Source organism: Talpa occidentalis, unplaced genomic scaffold, assembly GCF_014898055.3.
Source record: "Talpa occidentalis isolate TD23 unplaced genomic scaffold, MPIMG_talOcc4v2.1 talOcc4.9, whole genome shotgun sequence".
Lineage (NCBI taxonomy): Eukaryota > Metazoa > Chordata > Mammalia > Eulipotyphla > Talpidae > Talpa > Talpa occidentalis.
The window spans coordinates 38,733,548-38,756,305 of NW_023605305.1; the positions used below are offsets into that span (position 1 = coordinate 38,733,548).

At 40.7% G+C, this 22,758-nt stretch overlaps 1 protein-coding gene across 3 annotated transcripts in view; it reads left to right on the forward strand.

The window, feature by feature from the left end:
• Nucleotides 1–22,758, forward strand: part of KYAT3 (kynurenine aminotransferase 3) — a 54,759-nt gene that overhangs the window by 3,928 nt on the left and 28,073 nt on the right. Inside the window, exons 2-5 of one of the 3 annotated variants that reach the window (XM_037498764.2) lie at nt 376–475; nt 18,931–18,989; nt 19,602–19,746; nt 22,138–22,287. In XM_037498764.2, coding sequence (XP_037354661.1) covers nt 377–475; nt 18,931–18,989; nt 19,602–19,746; nt 22,138–22,287 — 453 coding nt within the window. In that variant the 5' untranslated portion in view covers nt 376. Of the gene's footprint in view, nt 1–375; nt 476–15,745; nt 17,822–18,711; nt 18,731–18,930; nt 18,990–19,601; nt 19,747–22,137; nt 22,288–22,758 lie in introns of those variants that run through there. The other 2 variants (XM_054690960.1, XM_054690961.1) reach the window with 2 other exon arrangements.

The window sequence follows — 22,758 nt, forward strand, 5'->3', positions numbered from 1 at the left end:
CTGATCTTTTACTGAAAGACATAGAACATAATGAGCAATTTTTACATTGTGAAAGGAATCGATATTTCATAAAAGGGCTCATAAACAGCCCACTTAAATTATTAATTTATAAAGATTTTACATATTCAGAGAAGTAATTTAGAATGCATGCCTGGAATCTAAGAAAGTAACCTAAGGTTCATTCATATATTCTCTATATTTGTCAAGGACCAATTGTAATTCTTTCCAAACAACTTTGAATAGCTTGTTTCTAAAAACTTTAAACTACTATGCTTTCAATTGTGCTATGTAAGTTTATGGTCTATCAGCTGGCTCTCTTTATCTGATAGTGATGTGTCATGTATTTATTCTATCAAATTTTCTTCTATCATGCAGCATGTTTTTGGCCTCAAGAAGAATCTGCTCCCTGGGGAGCAGCACACAACTCCTGAAGACAATTTATTCTTCAAAAGTCCTTGCACTCTCTACTTCTGCTGTAGGTATTGCTTATCACAGGTAAAATATTGTATATATTCTGTGATGACAAGATGATTACAAGATATAATTTTTCAGATATTTTATCAGAATGAATATTTCTGTTCTATAAACTGAAGTCAATCTCTTGTCATCAGCCAGAACTGACATTACCGAGTAGCTGTTTGCCTGTCTATGTATCAGGCATAGTCCTGGGTGTTTATATTCTTCATCTCATTTTATGTTCTCAAAACTCTTCAAGTTATGAGTTATTATATGCCAGTTTTACAAAGACAAAAGGTGGAGGCTTAGATAGCTTTAGTGACTTACCGATGGTCACAGTTGTTAGAGGGGGCATAACCAAGACACACCATACACACCCCTTTCAGCTCTGGCACTCTAAAGAGCAGACTATGTCCACTCAAGAAAAGGTATTATAGTGACTGTAAGTCACCAGGCCCTGTGACTTACAGTTTATAGGAGAGGTGGCAGATTAGAGATGAGGAAATGTTGCATCATAGAAAACAATAAATCCTGAATGTGGATCATAATACAGGAGTAGATAATTGACCCAGTTTCTTCAGCTGTCAGTGGCTTAAGGGAAAAATGGGAGAGGGGTATTTTAGAGGGACTCCTCTATGGTAAAAAGGTCAGTTAAGAACCACAAATTCCAAATAAAATCTGTGGGTTTTGTTTAGGAAATTGATCCAGTCAACCAAAATAGTAAAAGGGTGTTTTTGGAGATAATCAGAGAAATACAAATATAGGTACTGAGCAACTTTGTTAGTTAGGAGTGACAATGAATTTGAAATGTGATATTTTAAAAAGTCATTTTTTTAAAGACTTATGTTAAGTATATAGGTGTGAAATGATTTAAGGACTTGGGTTTGCTTTAAAATTACCAATAAAAAAATTAAAAGGAAAAGGGAAGAGATAAAGCAAATGAGCAAAATCTTGATGATTGTTGAATCTGGGTAATATATATACTATCGGTAAGTGGTTTATATTATGTTGAATGATAACAAGTTGTCATTTTTGAAGGTCAGAAGGGATGAATATTGGCAGTTCTATGTTGTAAAACCCAATTAGAATATCTCAACTTTTATGTAGGTTTGAAATTTTTATGAAAGCCATCATCAGCTCCTCCTTCTGCACATTAACACTTTCTACTATATAAACACTAAAGTTCTGTCTTTCCTCTTTATTAGTAACATGACTACCTTAGTTCAGACACTTCTCCATGTGGAGTTGTTTCAAGACAAAGAAGTAGATGCACTCACGGAGGGTGATCAGATCAAGCCATGATGTTAAATTAAGGGTATTTGTATATAGATTATACCATCTGTGGAGTTCTGTTAAAATGCACTTGTCCATGGTCCATCCTAAGAAATTCTAATTCTATTAAGTCTGGGGTATATTTTGGAAAAGTTTTCCAAGTTAATTCTGATATGCATCCCAAGTAAGAATCTCTAACAATGCATTCGTTATTCAGATTCATTCTTTCCATCTTTAACACCCATATCAGAAAAGTCCTACAGTTCATTGAACCTTTGCAGTGAAAATAATCACACAAATACGTGTGTTTCCTGCTCTGGAATAAATGAATAAAGCAGACTGCTCAGTATTATCAGGAGCAGTGATAAGTTTCAATCATGAAAGATTTATTAGAAACAGCCAGACAACTTTAAACCTGTTTTCACCAGAAAATCCTTCTCATCTATACTACTCTTATCATAGAAAATTAAATATAAAATTTACCTCAGAGGAAGGGGCTGTAATGTGGCATGGCCTGCACTCTATTTATATCATTTGCTTTAAAAAAAATTTTTTTTGTTGCTTCTCTAATTTTAAATAATATTTTAAATGTTTTTAAAAATTACTGTTACATAACAAGTCAAGAAACAAGCAGAATTCACAATGAAAATTACTGTCTGTTCCCTGTTTTAGCATCTAAATCTTAAAAGCTTAGAAACTGGGAGATAAAAATTTATTTATTCTCTGATGCTGGAAAGCCAGAGAACACAATAAACAAGTGAGGAAGAGACAAATAGGGAGATTTAAGGAAGAGAGGAAGCAAGGGAGGAAGGATTAACTATTGAATCCTACTAGTTAACAATGTAGCCTTTTGTTAATTATTCTTCTTCATTTAAGGTTTAAAGTCATTCAAATTGCAATCTGTAGCCCATTTTCTACTTTTTTCCATTAATAATTTATTATCTGCTTATCCTCAAAATAGCCTTCCTAAATAGGATTTCTCATGAAAACTATTCTATCTGTATACTACAATGATTGATACATAGCACACATTTGTAAAAACCCATAGATTGTACAACACCAAGAGCAAATGCTTATGTAAACTATGGCCTCTAGTTGATAAAATCATTAGAGTTACCACCAATGGGTAAAAGGGACCCCATACTGTTAAGGGGTGGATACTATAAAAGGGATTTGGCCATCAACATGCACAAAGGCAAAGGAAGCATATGATTAATATGAAAGATTTTTAATAAAATTGATGGACATAAATAGAAGAAATTATATTTCTAATAAAACTCTGAAAATTACCCATCACCTCATGGGCAAATGCCCAGCCAAACAGCCTTCCCTGAAGTGTGACCACTGCTTGCACAAGTTTAAAGGACCACAAGAAGGGAATTAGGCAGGACCAGGGAGCTGGGACAGTTAAAGTTCAAACTATATCACATAATCTATCATGAGACCAAGATAGTGACTACCTTTATCTCTGCCATGGACCAGGCAAAGCCTCCCCATGTTTCTCTCACCCACGTATCTCTTCTAAGTGTCTCTCCCAAGTATGTCTACAAGTCTCCTTTTCATAGCATGCGTTCCTCTATATATCCACCTTACTCCTTCCCAGCTGCTTCCCCATTCAGGATGTTCAGTTCATGACATGCTGGAAATTGTAGTTCTCGACACCTGAGCTCTCTTCAACATGGAGATGGAGACGAAGTCTGTAAAGACATCAGAGGATGGGTTTCTTCTCTAACAAAATGATGTTTCAATGTCATCAGCATTGTCCATCAACATAGTACAAATGTACCCCTCTGAAGAAGGATATTAGTAGGAGAGATTCTGGGGGTGAAGAGAGACTTAGGGAAACTCTGTCCTCTATTTTGTTGTGAAACTAAAACTGCTTTAAAAGTCTATTTAAGTGGGCCTCCCTGATGGCGCAATGGTTGAGCGCTGGGTTGCGAAGCTGCCCGCAGCCTCTGCAGCGCTGGTTTGATCCCTGGCTGCCAGGCAAAGGTCCCACATGGTGCGCAGACCTCTCTTGCTGCCTGCTGCTCCCCTCAGCCGTGTACTTCGTCAGTCTGCCTGTTCTGTTCTCTGCTCCCACTCTGGTGAATTCTCTCACCCTCCCGCACTCTGACTGTACCTAGTGCTTGTATAAATAAATAAATAAATCTTTAAAAAAAAAAAAAAGTCTATTTAAGTTCTAAAATGGAAATGGCTTCCAGAAAAACACAAAAACCACATTTTGAGGTCAAAACCTCATCTATTGTACATTTAGTCTATATCTAACATCTCCTTACCACTGTTTAAAAAAAATTGATCCAAATAAATTTAGATATCTAATTGATTTTACTGAGCAAATAGAAAGGCCTGCGAAGAATTAAATAAAATGGAAAGGATTTCTAGTAAGAAAGAAGATATAACAAAAAATAAAGATTTCAGGGAAAACCATCTTACCAAAGGGGGTCTTATGCAGCTTACTCGCTGGTGCTTACCATGGAACCCCAGGCTAATTGATTTAAAATTCTCCTTTTGGGAGAGGTTGAAACAAGTTAGGTTATGTTTTAAGTTTTGGTGGAGGCTGCATTTGGGACATTTATTTTTAACACCTCCTTTGGTATAAAGGTGTACTTGTATCTAAGGGAATCTTCCACTTTTTTGTACAAGAATCATAGGTTGTTTTTTGGTTATTGTCTGTTCATACCTGATGCCCACTTACTACTTGGGTTTTTTTTTTTTTTCAATTGTTGAATTGTATGTGTTTTTTATATATCTTGGATATTAACCCCTTTCTTTACTATGAGTTTAGCTCTCTTGTGTAATTTGAAGTCAAAGGTTCCTACTTTGCATTTCTACTTCTGAGTTTTACTTACTGTTCTCTTACAGTTACAGGAACATTGTCTTCCTTTTCTGCCATCTAGTGGCAAAAGAATAGTTCACCTTTTGTTCATGTGCAGTTATATCTTCGAAAACATCTAAAATCTGAGAATTCTGTTAATATCTACTTGCTTGGGAGCATTTTGTCCAAAGGGAGAAAAAGGATATGTTAGAGTAGCCTTGCAGCTCTTCTAAAAAAGTTTAATAGACTTTTTAGAGCATTACAGATTCAGAGCAAAATGAGCAGAAATTACATTCCTGTATAGCACCTGCCACCACATATTACGACTTGGCTCCCCCTACTGTCAACATCATGGGCCAGAGTGGTACATATGTTACCATGAACCTATGTTGGCACAGCATTGTGGCCCAGAGTCCAAAGTTTACATTAGGGTTCATTCAGTATTGTACATTCTGTGGACTTTTGGAAATGTATAATGACATGCATCCACTATTATGGCATCAAAAAGAATAGTTTAACTGTCCTAAAAAAACCCTTTCCCTATCCATCCCTTTCTAGACCCCCACCCTGAAAGCCAGGGATCTTTTTACTGTCTCCATTCCTTTTCCAGAATGTATTTTATTAGGATCATATAATATGTAGCCTTTTCAGGTTGGCGTCTTTCACCTAGTAACATGCATTTAAGTTTCCTTTATGTTTTCTCATGACTTGATAACTTATCTTGTTTTAGCACTAATTAATACTTCACTGTCTAGATGTACTGCAGTTTAGTCATTCACCTTCCAAAGACTATCTTCCTGGCTTCCAAGTTTTTGGCAGTTGTGAATAAACCTGCAGTAAACATCTATGTGCAGGTTTTTATAGAGAACGTAGTTTTTTAAAATTCTTTAGTTAAAACCAAGAACAGTAATTGCTAGAGAATATGTTAAGTATATCTCTAGTTTCATAAGGAACTTTTTAAAAATCAGTTTTATCAAGGTATGATAAACTGTATCCAAAATTCAATTATTTCTAAATGTATATACTGTGACACCTCTACCACAGCCAACACACATAACATTCTCATCATCCCTAAAAGTTTCCTGACTGTGATTTGTTCATATTGCCTCACGATTGATTTGTTCTTTGTTGCTATTGGTTAGCTTGCTTTGTTTTTAGATTATTGTTTTATGTAAATGGGATCATGCATATGTTGATTTTTTTTTTAGTTTTTTTCACATGTGTAATTATGAAAGTCATCGATGTCATGTATCCATAGTTTATTCCTTTTTACTGCTGGGTATTATCCCATCATATGGATATAACATTATCCAGTCACCTGTTGATAGCCATTTGGATTGCTTCTGGTTTTGAGCTATTGTGAGTAAAGCTGTTATAAATATTTATGTGCAAGCTATTATGTGGACATGGTGTTATAGCACAGCCCAAGAGGAACTGGGGGTGACTTGGGTGTGAGTCCTCACCATGCACTTGAGAACTCAAGACAAGCCCCAAAAGCAAGCAGAGAATTAAAAAAAAAAAAAAGTTTATTTACAAGGGGAACAGAAAGAGCAAAGAGAGGAAGAGAGATTGAGATTAATTGGCCAACACTTCCCACCAGCAAAGCCATCTGAGCTGAGACAGCAAGGTGCAAGTTGAGGCAGAAAAGCAAGATAGTGAAAGCACTTAAATTTGTCTTTGGTTCCTGTGAGCACCCCCCTCAATTTAGGTTCATGGCACCTTGGGCTGTGTCGTATTGATTTATCATGGTGGGGAGGAATCGGGGTATAGGCTGTAAGCATGGAAAAAGGGAAATAGGGGGTGGGATGGGTTGGGGAGGAGATTTTGGAAAAATTCACCAGAGACAGAGTGAAGAACAGAAAATGTGGATTTATTTATTAAATACGCTGCTGAGAGGCGCAGCAGGCAAGACTGGAGAGGCATCTACCCTGGTAGAAGATCTCAAGTGTTTTTTTTATATTTTGTTTTCAAGGGCTTCTTATTCAGGGGATCAGTGATTATCCAGAATGTCTAGTCTTGTGCATTGACCTTTGAGTAGAATGTGTCCTGACTCTGCTTCTGCATTCCTGGAACTCTGCTGCTCAGGATCCAGATTACTGGTTTAGTGTCCTGGTTCCCATGGCAACCCTATCCATTCAAGCCTCCCAAACCTGCCTGCTGTGCCAAGAATGGGCACTTAATTTCTAATCTTACTACATGATATTTATGTTTAATTTTTAAGCAACTGCTAAGTGTTTTCCAAAGTGGTACTACCATTTTACATTCCCGCCGGGGTTGTATAGGAGTTCCAGCTGCCTTTTCCTAGGTTATTTGTAGAGAGGGGAGAAGACAAAGGAAAATGGATTTAGGAGTAGAAGACAAGAGTTGTTTTAATAATATTTGTTATCTTGGTTCCTTTGGTGTTCCCAGCTGTGAACAAACTAGAGTTGTTTCATGTGATTAGGAATTTCCCTGTTCTTCCAGGGGAGAGGGGGATGCAAAGAATTTTTCTTATGTCTGCTTTTTCTTAGTTGCCTTCTCCTGAAAATGATCCTAATTCAAAGTGGAACATTTGGGGATGGCACTTGGTGATTTCTTGTACTATCATAATGTTAGAGTTTTTTTTTTTTTTTAATAGAGGCATGTTTTTATTTATTTATTTGTTTGTTCGTTCTTTTTTTTTTTTTTTTTTTGTTTATACATGCACTGGGCACAGTCAGAAGCGTGGGAGGGCGAGAGAACTCACCAGAGCCAGAGCAGGGAGCAGAGCAGGCAGAAGGACCAAAGTACACTGCTGAGGGGAGCAGCGGGCGGCAGGAGAGGCCTGGGCGCCATGTGGGACCCTCCTCCGGTGGCCGGGGAGCAGCCGGGGATCGAACCGGCGCCGAAGAGGTCGCCGGCAGCTCTGCAACCCAGCGCTCAACCGCTGCGCCACCGGGGAGGCCATGTTAGAGTTTTTGAGTCAAGCAATAATAATCAACATTTTTGAGTGTTCACCATGTGCCATTTCACTTTATGAGTGTTTACGTGACATTTAATCCTGTAACTGCCCAATATTGTAAGTACTATTTTCATCTTCAGTTTACTAATAAGAAAATGGAGGCTTCAAAGAGTTTACTAAATTTTTTAAGCCATACTTGTAGTCAATGTGATTAATATCTTTTTTTATTTAGATATATTTTACATTATTGTTCATTTTTAAACAATGTTTGCTTCCCCCCCCTCCACAACTGTAGTCCCTTAGCACTATACTGTGTGTATAATGTAGGCAATTTGAAAGCTACAAGAAATGAGACAAAGTTCAGGTTCTAAAAGAAAACCTGAAAACAGACATGTATACACATATCGTAGAAATTATAATAGTTAGAAGGAGAGAGGTCTTGGGGAGCCTAGCAGAATTAATTAATTTTTAATTAATTCATTTTAACTGGGAATATGAAGACATTCAGTCTAAAGTATATCCTGTCCAGTGAATTGTATTTAAATAGCTGGGTGTATTAGTTTTCTGTGGCTGCTATAACAGATTATCACAATTTAATGGCTTTGTGCATGCATAATCTCCTGTCTGATCTGTATAGTGCCTATGATTATATTTAGGTCCCACCTGGATAATTCTAAATAATCTTCCCATCTCAAGAGCTTTAACTTAATCACATCTGCAAGGATCTAGGGGTGAATATTACCATAGAAAGTAAGAGTTTCCAGGGATTATGAAGTGGATATCTATTGGGAGGTCATTTTTGAGTGGGGATTATGGAGAAGATCATATTAAACAGAGGAAAAAGCCTGAATAAAAACATGGGAAACAGAAGCACAATTAAAAGAACAAGTGATCCTATGCTATGAGAGGGTGATGTATAGGAGAGAAGGCTGGAAATAGATTAAAGACCTTGAATGCCAGATTGAAATTTGAATTACATTCCATAGAATTGGGACAGTAGCCAAAGATTTTAAAGCATGATAGGAATCTGTGTTTTAAGTATATAACTCTGGGTGCACTGCTGATGATGAATTAGAGGCAGTATGCCATTGAAGTCATTCAAAGTGATGATAATTAAGAGATATGATTTCATTCATGTGATCAAAAAATACTTTAGAGCTTATTACCTGCCTGTGCTATTTTAGATACTGAAGGGCACAGCACTGAACAAGATAAAGTCTTGTCTTCTGAGGTTTTCATTCATAAGAAAAGTAAATACAGAAATATGCTAGAGTTCATGCTGATACTGACGGGAAAGAAAATGGGTACTATTAGGGCACATTGGTTTTTGTTTTTTTTTTAAGGTTTTTTTTTTTTAAAGATTTATTTATTTATGATTACAAGAACTGGGGTACAGGCCAGAGGTGTGGGAGGTGAGAGGATCCACCAGAGACAGAGCAGGGAACAGAACAAGCAGATAGACTGAAGTATACTGCTGAAGGGAGCAGTGGGTGAGTCAGGAGAGGTCTGCCATGTGGGTAGCTTCCTGGCCAGGGATCGAACTCACGTTGCAGAGGCTGGGACAGCTTCACAGCACTGTACTCAAGCCCTTGCGCCACCAGGGAGGCCCAGGGCACATGGGTTTGGCAGCCCTCTCTGAGGTGGTTATATTTGAATAGAGCACATATTAAATAGAACTGTTCATGGGCAGTTCTTGCACCTCTAAATAGGTTCTGCCATCCGTTGCATAAAGATAAAACATACTCTGAGTATGTAAGACCTTTGATAATAAAGAACTTCAACAGAATTAGTGTGCAGTTGAGAGAAGAGAAGAAAGGGTAATCGTTTCCTCAGTTTCAACCCATTATTTGGGAAGACTTTCTACATGGTGTTCTGTCTAAATGATTCCGGTTTTATAAGCAGCATCCTCCAACTGGATACATTTGAAACTTAGTATGTTCAGGCCTTAGGATAATGGGTAATAATTTGCCTTCTAATTTCCAGGCGTTCCTTGTTCCAGCACCACTGCAGTAAACATTTTAAAGAATAAACTTTCTCATTTTTGCCAGCAGTGCCACCTTGTGGTAATTCTTTAGAACAGCACTTTCAGCTTCAAATTAACAACAAAAAGGTGCTGCTTGTTACTTCTCTACCATTTTGTGTTTATAACATAGCAGTGCAGTATATGTATAACACACATTAATACACCTGGGAGCAGAAGCCACCTCACAAAGTTAGCTGACTCATAAATTATATATTCCCATCTGGAGCTCATGCATAATTCCCCCAGAATTATTTCTAGTGCTGTAACTTAATGTCTTGTAAGGGTATATTATAAATTTTCATCTCTGTATTATTTCCTTGGGCTGCCTTAACAAGCACCACAAGCTAAGTGACTTAAACAACAGAGATGTATTATCTCACAGTTTGGCAGGCTCAAAGTTCAAAATCAAGTAGTCAGTAGGGTTGAGTCTTTGGAATGTGAGGAAAAATATGTTTTATACCTCTCCCCTAGTTTCTGAAGGTTTGCTGTCAATCTTTGTCATTCCATGACTTTTAGAAGCATCACTTTGATCTCTACTTTGTCTTCATGTGGTATTCTCCCTGCATGCCAGTCTGTCTCCAAATTGTCCTCAGTAATGGATTAAGATCCACCCTAATGACCTCAATCTATTGCATCAGCAAATGGAGCTGTTTCCAAATAAGGTTACGTTCTGAAGTACTAGGTGTTACGATTTCAACATATGAATATGGGTGGAGGCTGGGGAAGAGAGGAGAGAGAACACAATCCAACTCATAGCAACCACCTATTTCATTATACCCCTAGACTTCATTTCTACCTTGTTGGTGTCAGGCAGATCCATAAAATTTCTTTAGCCATTAAAAAGTAAGTAGAAGCAATGTGTATACATCTAAGCAGAAACTGCTAAGAATTTTTTCTCTCTACCATCAAATTGACATTATTCCCAGATAGAGCACTTTCACTAGCCTATGACTCAGAGTGACAGTGACATGGAACAGAGCAGTAACTGATCTTTATTGGATAGGTAGCATGAAAAAGAAAAAAGCCTTTATGGTTTTAAGTCACCAAGACTTTGGATCATTTGTTACTGAAGCATGATTAAACTTAAGCTGACTGATATAATAAGTACCAAACTTGCTGACACCATAAATTCATTCCTAGTGCAAGTGTTGTTTTTTTTTTTCCTTCATTCATTTATCAGTAATTTGCTGACAACTTGCTGTCTAGTAGACATAGTACTGTGTGTTGGACTTCATGTAGGGTGATTTTATGTGTCAGTGTGGCTGATCCACGGCACTCAGATATCTGGTCCAACATCCGTCTAGATGTCTTTGTTAAGGTATTTTTCAGATGAGATTAACATTTAAATCAGTAGACTTTAAGTAAAGCAACTTGTCTGCTATTACAGGGTTGGGTCTGATTCAGTCAACTAAAAGACTTAAGGGAAAAAGACTGAGGCCCCCCCACAGGGAGAGGGAATTCTGCTCCCAGACTTTCTTAGGACACAAACTGCAGTATAACCTCTTTCCTGGGTCTCCAGCCTAGGTTGTTCTGTAGATTTTGAACTTATCAGCCTCCATATATCCCTGAATCTTTAGATTCATGCATATAGACACACCCTCACACAGACTCATGCTCACTCTCGCGTGCGCTCTCTCTCTCTCACACACACACCCTGTTAGTTCTCTAGAAAACTCTGATTGATACAGATAGACATCAATGAACAACTTAGATATAATCCTGTTTCCACAGACCCTACAACTTAAGGGAAGATACAGACCGTGGAAACAAGCAAAATATTATATAGTAAATGCTGGAAGGTACTCCATGTAGTTGAAGCACAAAGGACAACACCTAATCTTGAGTTGGAGTGAAGTGAAATATATCTTGAGAACTGAATATGACAACCGGAATAGGAGTGAGCCAATCACAGGAACAGGGTGGTGGGACCAGGGATTAAACTGAGTATAGAACATATCTTCTCAACAGGAGTGTTACCCCACAAGCGGGAGAACATTGGTGCTTGGTAAGTGAAATAAATCTTAGCTGTTCTAATATTTGGTGACCATCCAAAGCACAACCCTATCTGAAAATGAAAAAATTTTACTCCTTAATAATTAATTGGGGGGGGGGTGGGAGAGAAGAGGAATGATTAAAAAAAAATGTCTAAAAGTCTCATGGGTGCAGTGATGAAAAAGTTTGAGAAACACTGATGTAGAAAGGTTGTTTGGATAAAGGCAACAATGATCACATGTGAAGCTACAGAGGTGAGAGAGATCTTAGAATTGTTGAAATATTAGGATGGTTAAGGCAGAGAGTTGGAAGGGAGTAGAGGCAGGGAGAACAGCACACTTATATTTGAATATGTACTTTGTGTTTATAGTCACATACTAAATAAATAGATACATTTTAAATAATTTTTAAAGCTGGTAAAAGACGTTATTAAACTACCTTTTTCTGTCTATTCCACTGGGACTTTTTAGTTTTATAATTGCAGTCTCTAGAACAACATCATGCTCAGGTGGCTATTTAATCATAATGCTCTTCTGAAAGGCACATTAACCTCTGGAGAATTTGCATGTGATTTACTTCACTGGAGTTTCAGAGATTAAAAATATGAGAGTGAAAAAAGTATTTTCCTTGGTTGTTCCATTATCTGAAATAGAAGGAGAACAATGGCCTGTTTAATAACCATTATCATTATCTTCCTCCTGGATTGAATTAAAATTACTTTAATATTTTATTAGAAAATTCTTTGCAAAAATGCTGCCGAACATATCTTTTTATTTCCACCAGCTTGTTAACAGTGAACTCAAAACTAATTCATCAATGCTTATGTATGCTGTATGATCATTTTAATTTTTAATATTTTTCTACCACACCCCTAGCTTCCTTGCTATAAGAAGAACTAATCTAAATGTCTAACATTCCTTTAAGAGACAGCATTCTAGTAATACTTGCTTACATGAAAGACACTGCATGGAAATAGTCCTGACTGTGTGCCTGTTACACTGTCTGGGTTCAGATCCTAAATTAAGTCTGTTTAGGTTTAAATGTCCCCCGGCGTTTGTAAATGTGGGGAGAATATATGTAAAGTTATGTGACCTTACTCTCTCTGTACCTTACTTACTTCATATGTAAATGATAGCTAATAATAGAACCACTAAGTGAGGTTGCTGTGAATATTAAATGAGTTAACTATGCAAAGCTATAACAGTGCTTAGCATATACTAAGTACTTGCAATATTACTTATTATTGACGTTGTGATGATGATGATTTGGACCCCTTATTAAGTAGTTTAAATACTATTTGTTGAGTGCTTCCTATATATCATTGTAGGGTAAGGTAAAAGGTGTCGGGCTTTTCTGCCCTTCCGCCATCAGGATAGATGAGGGAGCCCTGTGATCCTGGGTGCATGCCTGATGGCGGGCACCTGAAGTGGGTACACCTGCGCTAAAAGACTGATAATATAAGGGTGGTGCAGCAGAGTGCGGTGTGGTGGTAGTGCGGTGTTAAGGGTGGAGGAGTGGAGTGTACGGAGGAGTGTTGGAGCGACTACAAACCACGGCGAAGAGCATGTGGCTGCTAGAACCGTTCATAAACCTGCTCAGAATGGGTTGGTTGCTTTACAACTGGCGTAGACGGCAGGACGGTTCGAGGCAGGACAGCTCTACGCAGACGAAACCCTTTGAAATCTGGAGAGGGATCCCTGGATGGCCGGCCACGAGCAGATGGTACCCGGTGGCCGACCTCCTCGCCCAGTGGGCACCTCCCCAGGAATGGCCAGAGGTAGATGGATCCCCGGGGCAGTTGGAACAGGCCCTGTATGAAATAGAAGAAACCCTGAGTGGATGCAGTGCCCGCGAGGCGGCAGGAGCCGTGGGATGGGTGTTTCTCACGGCTCTGCGAGAGTCCAGGCGGAAAGAGCAATCTAGGATCCAGCAAGTACTGGATGAGATGCGAGAAGAGATACGAGAAGAGATGCGGATACAGCAACAACATTTGAGGATTCTGGAGGAAGAAGTTCGGAGAAACCGACCCACCCCTCCGGAGATGCCAGACTCCGTCTCAGGAAGGAAGGAGAGGGAGGCTGGCCCTTTGCGCGAATCACAGCCGGTGGTGGCAAACCAGCCTGCGACTCCAGAGATGCCTGACCCCTGCTCAGGAGAGGAGGAGAGGGAGGCTGAACCTTTGCCTGAGTCCCAACCGGCAGTGGTAAACCAACCCGCCACCCCGGAGATGCCGGACTCCTCTGGAGAGGAGGAGGAGGCCGGGCCCATGCTCTGGGCCCGCCCGGTGGTGACTCAGAAAATGAAGCGGCAGCGACCCATGGCCCCAGGGGGTCAGGCAGCGGGACCACCACAGATGACGGAATTTACTACCTACAGACCTTACACCCAGGCGGAACTGGTGGACTTGGGCAAACAGTTCCGCCAGAAACCAGGGGAACCCTTGGCAGCCTGGCTGCTACGTTTATGGGACCTGGGGGTGGATGGGATTATTTGCACGGCTCAAGAGATGGAGAGACTGGCCTCCGTGACTTCACACCCATCCTTGCGACAGAGGCTGCAGAACAGCCGGCGGTATGGCCAGGGCGACCACACCCTCCTGGAGTGGATAATGGCTGCCATACGGACAGTATGGGCTGATGCGGGAGATGTGCCGGAGACAGCAAGCGGATGGCAGACATACGCCGAGCTGGTGCAGGTACTTCGGGAATTGGGGATGTGGCAGGCCATGTTTAATGTGAATACGCGTGGTCCTGACGACGAGCGTTTCACAGCAGGAATGAGAGACTTGGTATTAAAGGATGCCCCCTCCTCTACATTTGGATCCCTCATGGCAGTACTAGCACCCTATGTGGGACGTCAGATACATGACGTCACCACCATGATAGCCAGCTTGGGAGAAGTTGAGAGCCGGCGCTCTCAGAAAGGAATACGGGTAGTTTCAGAAAGGTCAAAAGGAATGCCAAGGAGGGCAAGGAGGCCTCTTGGCATCACAGAACCTATAAAAGTCACCCGTAAACAAATGTGGATGGATTTAATAAGAGCAGGCGTAGATAGCACTAAAATAGACGCACAGCCCAATGCATATTTATTGGAATTATGGCAGCAGCTGCGAGAAGACCAGAGGTTCACACCCATGAGAAGGACTGCTGCTCAAGGGGCGCCTGGAAACCCCAGGCCTCAGGCACGCGCCCTGCGGCTGGAAGACCACTTGCTGCCAGCCCCGTCCTCGGGTGATGGCCTGATATCCTTTGAATAGGGTGAGGGCCAAGGAACCCGTCCACAGGGGACGGGCGGGGACCGGAGGCCACATGTGGAGCTTGCCATTCACTGGTCCCCGACTAACGTACAAAGGGTTTTAGCGCTAGTAGACACAGGAGCAGAATGTACTCTGCTCTATGGAAATCCGGAAAGATTTCATGGGTCTACTTGTTATATTGATGGCTATGGAGGCCAGAGTGTCAAGGTGACAGCAGTAAAACTATCTCTGGGGATTGGGCGATTACCCCCTAAAGAGTATAAAGTGTATGTATCGCCCATCCCGGAGTACATCCTGGGGGTGGATGTACTACGTGGCTTATGGCTAGAAACCACAGTCGGAGAGTTTCGCCTTAGAGTGCGAGTGGTAAAGGCAGACGCTAAGCATCCGCCCCTACAACTGCCAGTCCCTAGGCGAGTGACTAATACCAAGCAATATCGGTTGCCCGGAGGCTACAAAAAAATTACAGGCACAATATCAGAGCTGGAGAAAGTGGGCATTGTGCGTACTGCCCACAGCCCCTACAATTCGCCAGCGTGGCCGGTGAAGAAGCCCGATGGCTCTTGGCGCATGACAGTAGATTATCGTGAATTGAATAAGGTAGTTCCCCCCTTGCATGCTGCAGTGCCTTCAGTGGCAGATTTGATGGATCGTCTGAGCCACGAGCTGGGAATGTACCATTTTGTAGCTGATCTGGCAAATGCTTTTTTTTCCATAGATATAGCCCCAGGAAGTCAAGACCAATTCGCCTTCACCTGGGAAGGCCGGCAGTGGACATTCACTGTGCTGCCACAGGGATACCTGCACAGCCCGACTCTGTGTCACGGGCTGGTGGCAGCAGATTTGGCCCGGTGGGAAAGGCCATCTTCAGTGCGTTTATACCATTATATTGATGATATTTTATTGACAAGTGACTCTCTTACAGATCTGGAAAAGGCAGTACCTCTCTTATTAACACACCTGAAAACATGCGGCTGGGCAATCAACGAAAGCAAACTGCAGGGGCCTGGACTGTCAGTTAAGTTCCTGGGAGTTGTTTGGTCGGGTAAGACAAAGGTTATCCCTGAAGCTGTGATAGATAAAGTTCAAGCTTACCCCACTCCAACCACAGTGAAGCAGCTGCAAGCCTTTCTGGGTCTGCTGGGTTACTGGAGGGCATTTATACCTCACATGGCCCAGCTCTTACGGCCCTTGTATATGTTAATACGTAAGGAAGCCAGGTGGGATTGGTCAGCTGAGGCAGACACAGCATTTGCCACGGCCAAACGAACTATAAAGACTGCTCAGGCCTTGCAGGTTTTTGACCCAGCCCGACCCTGTGAGCTCGATGTACATGTTACTCAGGAAGGGTTCGGGTGGGGACTCTGGCAGAAATCAGAGAGGCTACGACAGCCTATTGGGTTCTGGTCCCAACTCTGGAAGGGGGCTGAGGTTAGGTATTCCTTAATTGAGAAACAGTTAGCTGCGGTATATGCAGCCTTACTAGCCACAGAAAGTATAACTGCCACAGCCCCTGTCTCAGTGAGAACCACTTACCCAATAGCTGGATGGGTACGGGACTGGACAACAAAGCCCCATAGTGGCACTGCTCAAACGCCCACTTTGGCGAAGTGGGGGGCATACTTAGAACAGCGCTGCACCCTGTCAACTAGCCCCTTAAGGGTGGAGTTGCAGGAGGTTCTTGGTCCTGTGACATATACTAGTATGGAACCAAATTCAGAAGCCTGTATAGAAGCCGAACCTGAAGCTAGTCCCTACAAGGAGAGTCGAGCACCGATTCCAGCAGAGGCCTGGTATACAGATGGCTCCAGCCGGGGCCAGCCAGCCTCTTGGACAGCGGTGGCTGTACACCCAGAAACAGACACTATCTGGTTCGAAACCGGGACGGGACAGAGCAGCCAATGGGCTGAACTGCGAGCAGTATGGATGGTGGTGGCCCATGAGCCTTCCCCTGTAGTAATCTGTACTGACAGTTGGGCTGTGTACAGGGGTCTGACACTGTGGATTTCCACATGGAATTTAAATGACTGGACAGTTATGCATCGGCCATTGTGGGGCCAGGCCCTATGGAAAGATCTATGGGATCTGGGGCATCAGAAGCAGGTGACTGTTTATCATGTCACAGGACATGCCCCATTAGCCTCACCAGGCAATGATGAGGCAGATACCCTAGCCCGGGTTCGATGGCTCGAAACTGCTCCAGGGCGGGATGTTGCGCAGTGGCTACACAGACGCTTGCTCCACGCAGGGCAGAAGACAATGTGGGCCACTGTACGTGCCTGGGGTCTACCTGTAACTTTAAAAGAAATCCAGACTGCATGTGAAACATGTGTAGTATGTTCTAGGACTTACCCCCGGAGACCTTTTGCATCTACAGGCCAGGTGTTGCGGGGGCAGGTACCCCTGACACGCTGGCAGATTGACATCATTGGACCACTACCTCGCTCCGATGGACAACAATATGCTGTCACCTGTGTGGACACTGCTACCGGGTTATTGGCAACTTACCCTGCTCCACATGCGGACCAAAAGGCAGTTTTGGCAGCACTGGCACGCCTATGTGCTGCATATGGACGTCCGCTGGTAGTGGAGAGCGATCAAGGGACTCATTTTACAGGAGCCCGGGTGCAGCAGTGGGCCAAGAACATGGGTGTTGAATGGAAGTTTCACACTCCCTATAATCCCAAAGCTGCAGGGATTATAGAGAGGTATAATGGCCTACTGAAGCAAGGACTAAGAGCCACTGCCCCCACTCAGACGCTGGCCGGGTGGAGCCGACGTCTCTGGGAGGTGTTGCAGACATTGAATGAGAGGAGCAGGAGAGGCGGCCTGGCTCCAGTGGAGGCATTGCTACATCGTGCCGCTGCTCCCATCCAATTACAAATAAAGACGTCAGACATCTTATTAAAACCGGGACTTGGACAGCAGGGCAACATCCTATTGCCAGCCCCAACTGGAGTGGACCCAGGGCAGACTGTGGACTGGGAATGGCCCTGGACAGTGAAGGCTCCCCACATGCGGTGGGTGGCTCTGATAGCCCCTTGGGGTCGTGGCCTGGAGGCCAATTTACAGATAAAACCATGGGTGAGTGCGCAGTGGCCGCCACGGGTGCGTGTTACCCACCCTGGAGTGACAGATCAGCAGGCAATCCTCAAGGGGACATTTGTAATAACTCTGTGGCCCATTATGAGCTCTCCACTCCTGCTGCATGTAGAACCCACTGATGCCTCTTCACTGGCAAAGCGAGTGTGGTATTCACGCCCTGGAAGGCCACTGATGCCAGCAACAATATTGTCTTCGGATGCCAAATTGGCATATATATTGCCCGATGGGAGGGATCTCCCATTGCTGGTACCGGTAACTTCTCTGTCCTTCCGCCCCTAGGAAAATTAAGTTTAGTCATTTTGTGGTGTGTTTGCTTTTGTGGTCCAGGGCTGCACTGTTTATGTTTGCTTAAAAAAATTGTACATACGTAGACTATGTGGCAGAAAACCCTGAGGGGGTGGACTGTAGGGTAAGGTAAAAGGTGTCGGGCTTTTCTGCCCTTCCGCCATCAGGATAGATGAGGGAGCCCTGTGATCCTGGGTGCATGCCTGATGGCGGGCACCTGAAGTGGGTACACCTGCGCTAAAAGACTGATAATATAAGGGTGGTGCAGCAGAGTGCGGTGTGGTGGTAGTGCGGTGTTAAGGGTGGAGGAGTGGAGTGTACGGAAGAGTGTTGGAGCGACTACAAACCACGGCGAAGAGCATGTGGCTGCTAGAACCGTTCATAAACCTGCTCAGAATGGGTTGGTTGCTTTACAATCATACAAGGAATTCACTTGCTAACCTCTTAACATATTTTATCTAAAATGATCTTTATTTAGAGCTTGACTTAATATATTTTTCACAGTATTGTTATCATTCCCTTTATTTTATTTCAGGTCTTTACATTGATGTTTTAAGCTAGAATGATATTTTTGTTCTTAACATCTTTAAATAAACATCTAAGGTTTGTAAGAGAGGGTATTCTTAGGGAAGTTGGTGGGAGATGGGTTCTTCACAATTTTGTGTTGGGATTCTGGAATTTATCTTTATGATGCTGTTTTTTCTATAGTATAATGGGGAAAAGGAAGAGTTACCTATAATTTCCTGATATTTTTGAATAATGATTAAGGCAATTTAAAAATACATTCTATGTTTGTTTTTCAGAAAACTTCTTTAAAATTCAAAAATGCAAAACGTATTGAAGGACTTGATAAAAACGTGTGGTAAGTATCTGACAGTAAACAATAATAATTTGGTGAGGTTTTTTCCCCATATTTTCTATCCTTTGTTGGGAATTATTTGCTTTATCTATCATCTGTAACTAAAAGCACTTGTTTTAAGGCAACAGTAAATTGGAGATGTTCTACAGAGGAGGGAGAGGGATCAAAACAGGTGAGGGAAGAGCACAAAGGACTATGGTGATGGTGCAGCGTGAATTGGTGGTGGGAGTGTTACAGGGACTACACCTGAGAGGAGAAAGCATACATTCTACAAAAATAAAGAATGATGTAAAATATATATAAATAAAATAAATAAATAAAAAACACTTTAATTTGTCTATTAAGTAGAAATAAAAGTAAGTTAATGAGCCACACACTGATTTACTCATTTAACAAATGTGCCAATCCCTGTGATAGGTGCTGGAAGGTGGCAAAGAAAATGTGGTTAATGTCTCATGGAATTTATCTTCTAATCTGTGAACTATTCTTATTAGCTCTCTTTACTAATGGTTGATGAGGTAGCCTGACAGTGGCTGGGATAATAAGACCATGAAGTAATAAAAAGCTAACTCTGTAACTGGAGTACTTATTAATGTTAGTGTTTTTTCATTTTAGGATTGAATTTACTAAGCTGGCTGCAGACCCCTCTGTTGTCAATCTTGGCCAAGGCCTTCCAGATATTTCTCCTCCTACATATGTGAAGGAAGAATTATCAAAGATAGCAGCAGTGGATAACCTGAATCAGTATACACGGGGCTTTGTAAGTACATGAGGACCCCATGTGGGACAAGAGCTGGTATTTTATATTGTGTATACATGCACATGTATCATTTCTCTGTAATTATTTTTCTGGGACTAAATGTCCCAATCTGATAACCAATGGAGTTATCAGATTACCCTTATGTCCTAAGATAGCTGCTTCCAGTTGCTTCTCCACAGTCCTCTTGTGGCCTTTCCTTTGCTGTCACTCCAGAATGGCATCCATGGCAACATGGGAAGAATATTCTCTTGAGGCTTATCTTTTTTCTCATTAATACCTACACAGCCTCAGCACTAGTTACTTAATTACATCTTCTCTTTCTAACTAGTTACTTTCTTCCTCTCTGTCTCATTCAAACCTCTGTCTTTCTGTGATGAAATGCCTTGGATAGCCAGAGATTTCTTAGATTCTGCAAAAAAAACTGCCATACCTTACTAAGTGAATTGAGCAGGATTGTAGGACCCAACATCAATAAACAAAAATCCATTATATTTCTATATACTAAAAATGAACCATTAGAAAGCAAAATTCCCTAAAATATCATTTACTGTGGCAGCAAAAGCATCAAATATTTAGAACTGGATTTGAAAAATATAGGCAAGAAACAACAAAACATTACTGAGAGAAATTAAACAATACCTAAATGAATGGAGTGGAGACTAAATATTGTTAAGATGTCAGTTCTCTTTAAACTGTTTAATAGAAGGGTTTGGCAAGCGATTACCTATGGCTCAAATCCAGCTAAAACCCCTAAAGTTTTATTGGAACATGACTATGTGCATTCATTTATATATTTTCCAATTTTTGTAAATTGTAAAATTCTGTAAATATGCAAGTGTTTATGTATATGTGTTTTTGTATTGGTATAAGCACCAGGAATGGACCTGTCGCCAGGCTATGGACACTGGCCACCTTGAAATACAGGAAGGAAGTGATACTAAGGAGAGAACATAGTTGTTTCTTTGCACATCTTTGCCTAGTTTTGCTTATTATATGAAGCTTGAATTATTTTTACAGTTAAAAAATTTTGAAAACACAGATCCTTATCATTCTAAGGAAAGAACTAGAGCACTTCTGGTTGCTTTCAGATCAGTCTTTGCTAGAATTTGTTACATCCAGTATTAAAATGGAATTCAAAGGAAATTTTTAATTTCCAGGACTGATGGCAACCTTCTCAGCTCTTTCAACAATTCATGTGTATTTTTTGAGCTTGAATCTCAGCGGTCTTTTCCTCTTGCTGTATTTTTAACTGCATTTGGACACTTAGTCACAACTGACAAAATTGCTGTGGTTCTCCAAAAGCAAAAAAAGGAGGGAGATACTAGACAGAAGATAAATAATAAATATTGATTTCAATGCAAAGTGAGATGAGGGGGAAAGGGAAAGAAAGAGAAGGGAGCATGGAAGATGAGAAGATTGAGGAGGAGCTAATCAAGGTGTTGTGAGACTCCCTAATTCTTAGACTGTGGTTTGCAATCTTTGTTCTTTTAGAAACTGCTACATACTGAACTATCAATATGGATGATGTGCTTTCACCTAACTTTTACTGTCACATCAGTATTAATGTGAATTTCTTTGGTGAATTTGTTTTTGCCCACCCCCCCCTCCATAATCCATTTGGAGAAAGAGATTCAGGCAATAAATAGTTAATGCAAGCTTGGGGGATTATTTTAACTGGGGGAAATAATCCAACTCTATTCAATATGATTTAATTATTGTCAAAAGTAAAATTGTGAAATGTGATTTGATTATTGTCAAGAATATGTTTGGTGTTAAAGTCATTTTTTTTAATTTTTTTAATTTTATGTATTTTTTACATCATTTTTCATTTTTGCACAATGTATGCATTTTCATCTTGGTTATAGTCTCCATACAATTCCCACCACCCTTGTTTTGATCTTATTCCCTTTTCCCTCCCTCTCCTTGTAGTGTGTCTCTGGTTTATAGTTGCTTGTTGATTTTGATTTTTACTTTATTATAATTAGTCTTCATGCAATTTGCAGCAACATGGATGGAGCTGGAAGGGATCATGCTCAGTGAAAAAGCCAGAAAGAAAAAGAAAAATATCGGATGGTCTCACTCAAAGCAGGAATTTAGAAAGTCAATTTTTAATCAAAGCAAATAACATAAAATTTTGTATTTCAAAACCAATCATATGATAGGAAGTTTTCAGTCATTACCAAGTATTCATGATCATTCAGGTGGGAACCATCTGAAAGCAGGGGAAAAATTTAAGTGTATTGCTATGTAAAGATACAGATTGTCTTTGGATAATGATAATTATAAACTTAAAACAAAAATTTTAAAAAATTTTATATTTTAGAACCAAATTTCCTCAAAGAAATAGGTCCTGTTATCAAATTCAAGATTTTTTTCTCTTTTACTCAATAGGGTCATCCATCACTTGTGAAAGCTCTGTCCTGCTTATATGAAAAGTTTTATCAAAATAAAATTGATCCAAATAAAGAAATCCTCGTATCAATAGGAGCATATGGATCTCTTTTCAGTGCCATTCAAGGATTAATTGATGAGGGAGATGAAGTAAGTATATTGACATAATCATGTCACTACCATTTGTCCTACTTTTGAATCTTTCACTTATTTTATGTTCTTTTTTACTTTATTTTTGAGTATAATAACTATGCAGTAAAGTTCACAAGTCTTAAATGTATAGAGTTCAATAAGTTTACATGTATATGTATGTTAACACAATGACTTTGATGTAACTACAAACCAGATGAAGATATAATACATTTCCAACACTCCAGAAGGCTCCAGTTTACTTCTCCCAAGTCTGTATTCCCCCAGGGGTAGCCACTCTTTTTCCTCTGTCACTGTAGCTTTATTTTGCCCGCTCTTTTACCTGATATAAATAGAATCTTACAGTATGTACTCTTGATTCTGGCTCCTTTCATTTATCGTTATATCTATGAGATTCATCCATTTTGTTATAGTTATTTATTATTTTTGTAGTGAACTTAGATTTAGATAAGGACAGGTAGAAGGGCTAGC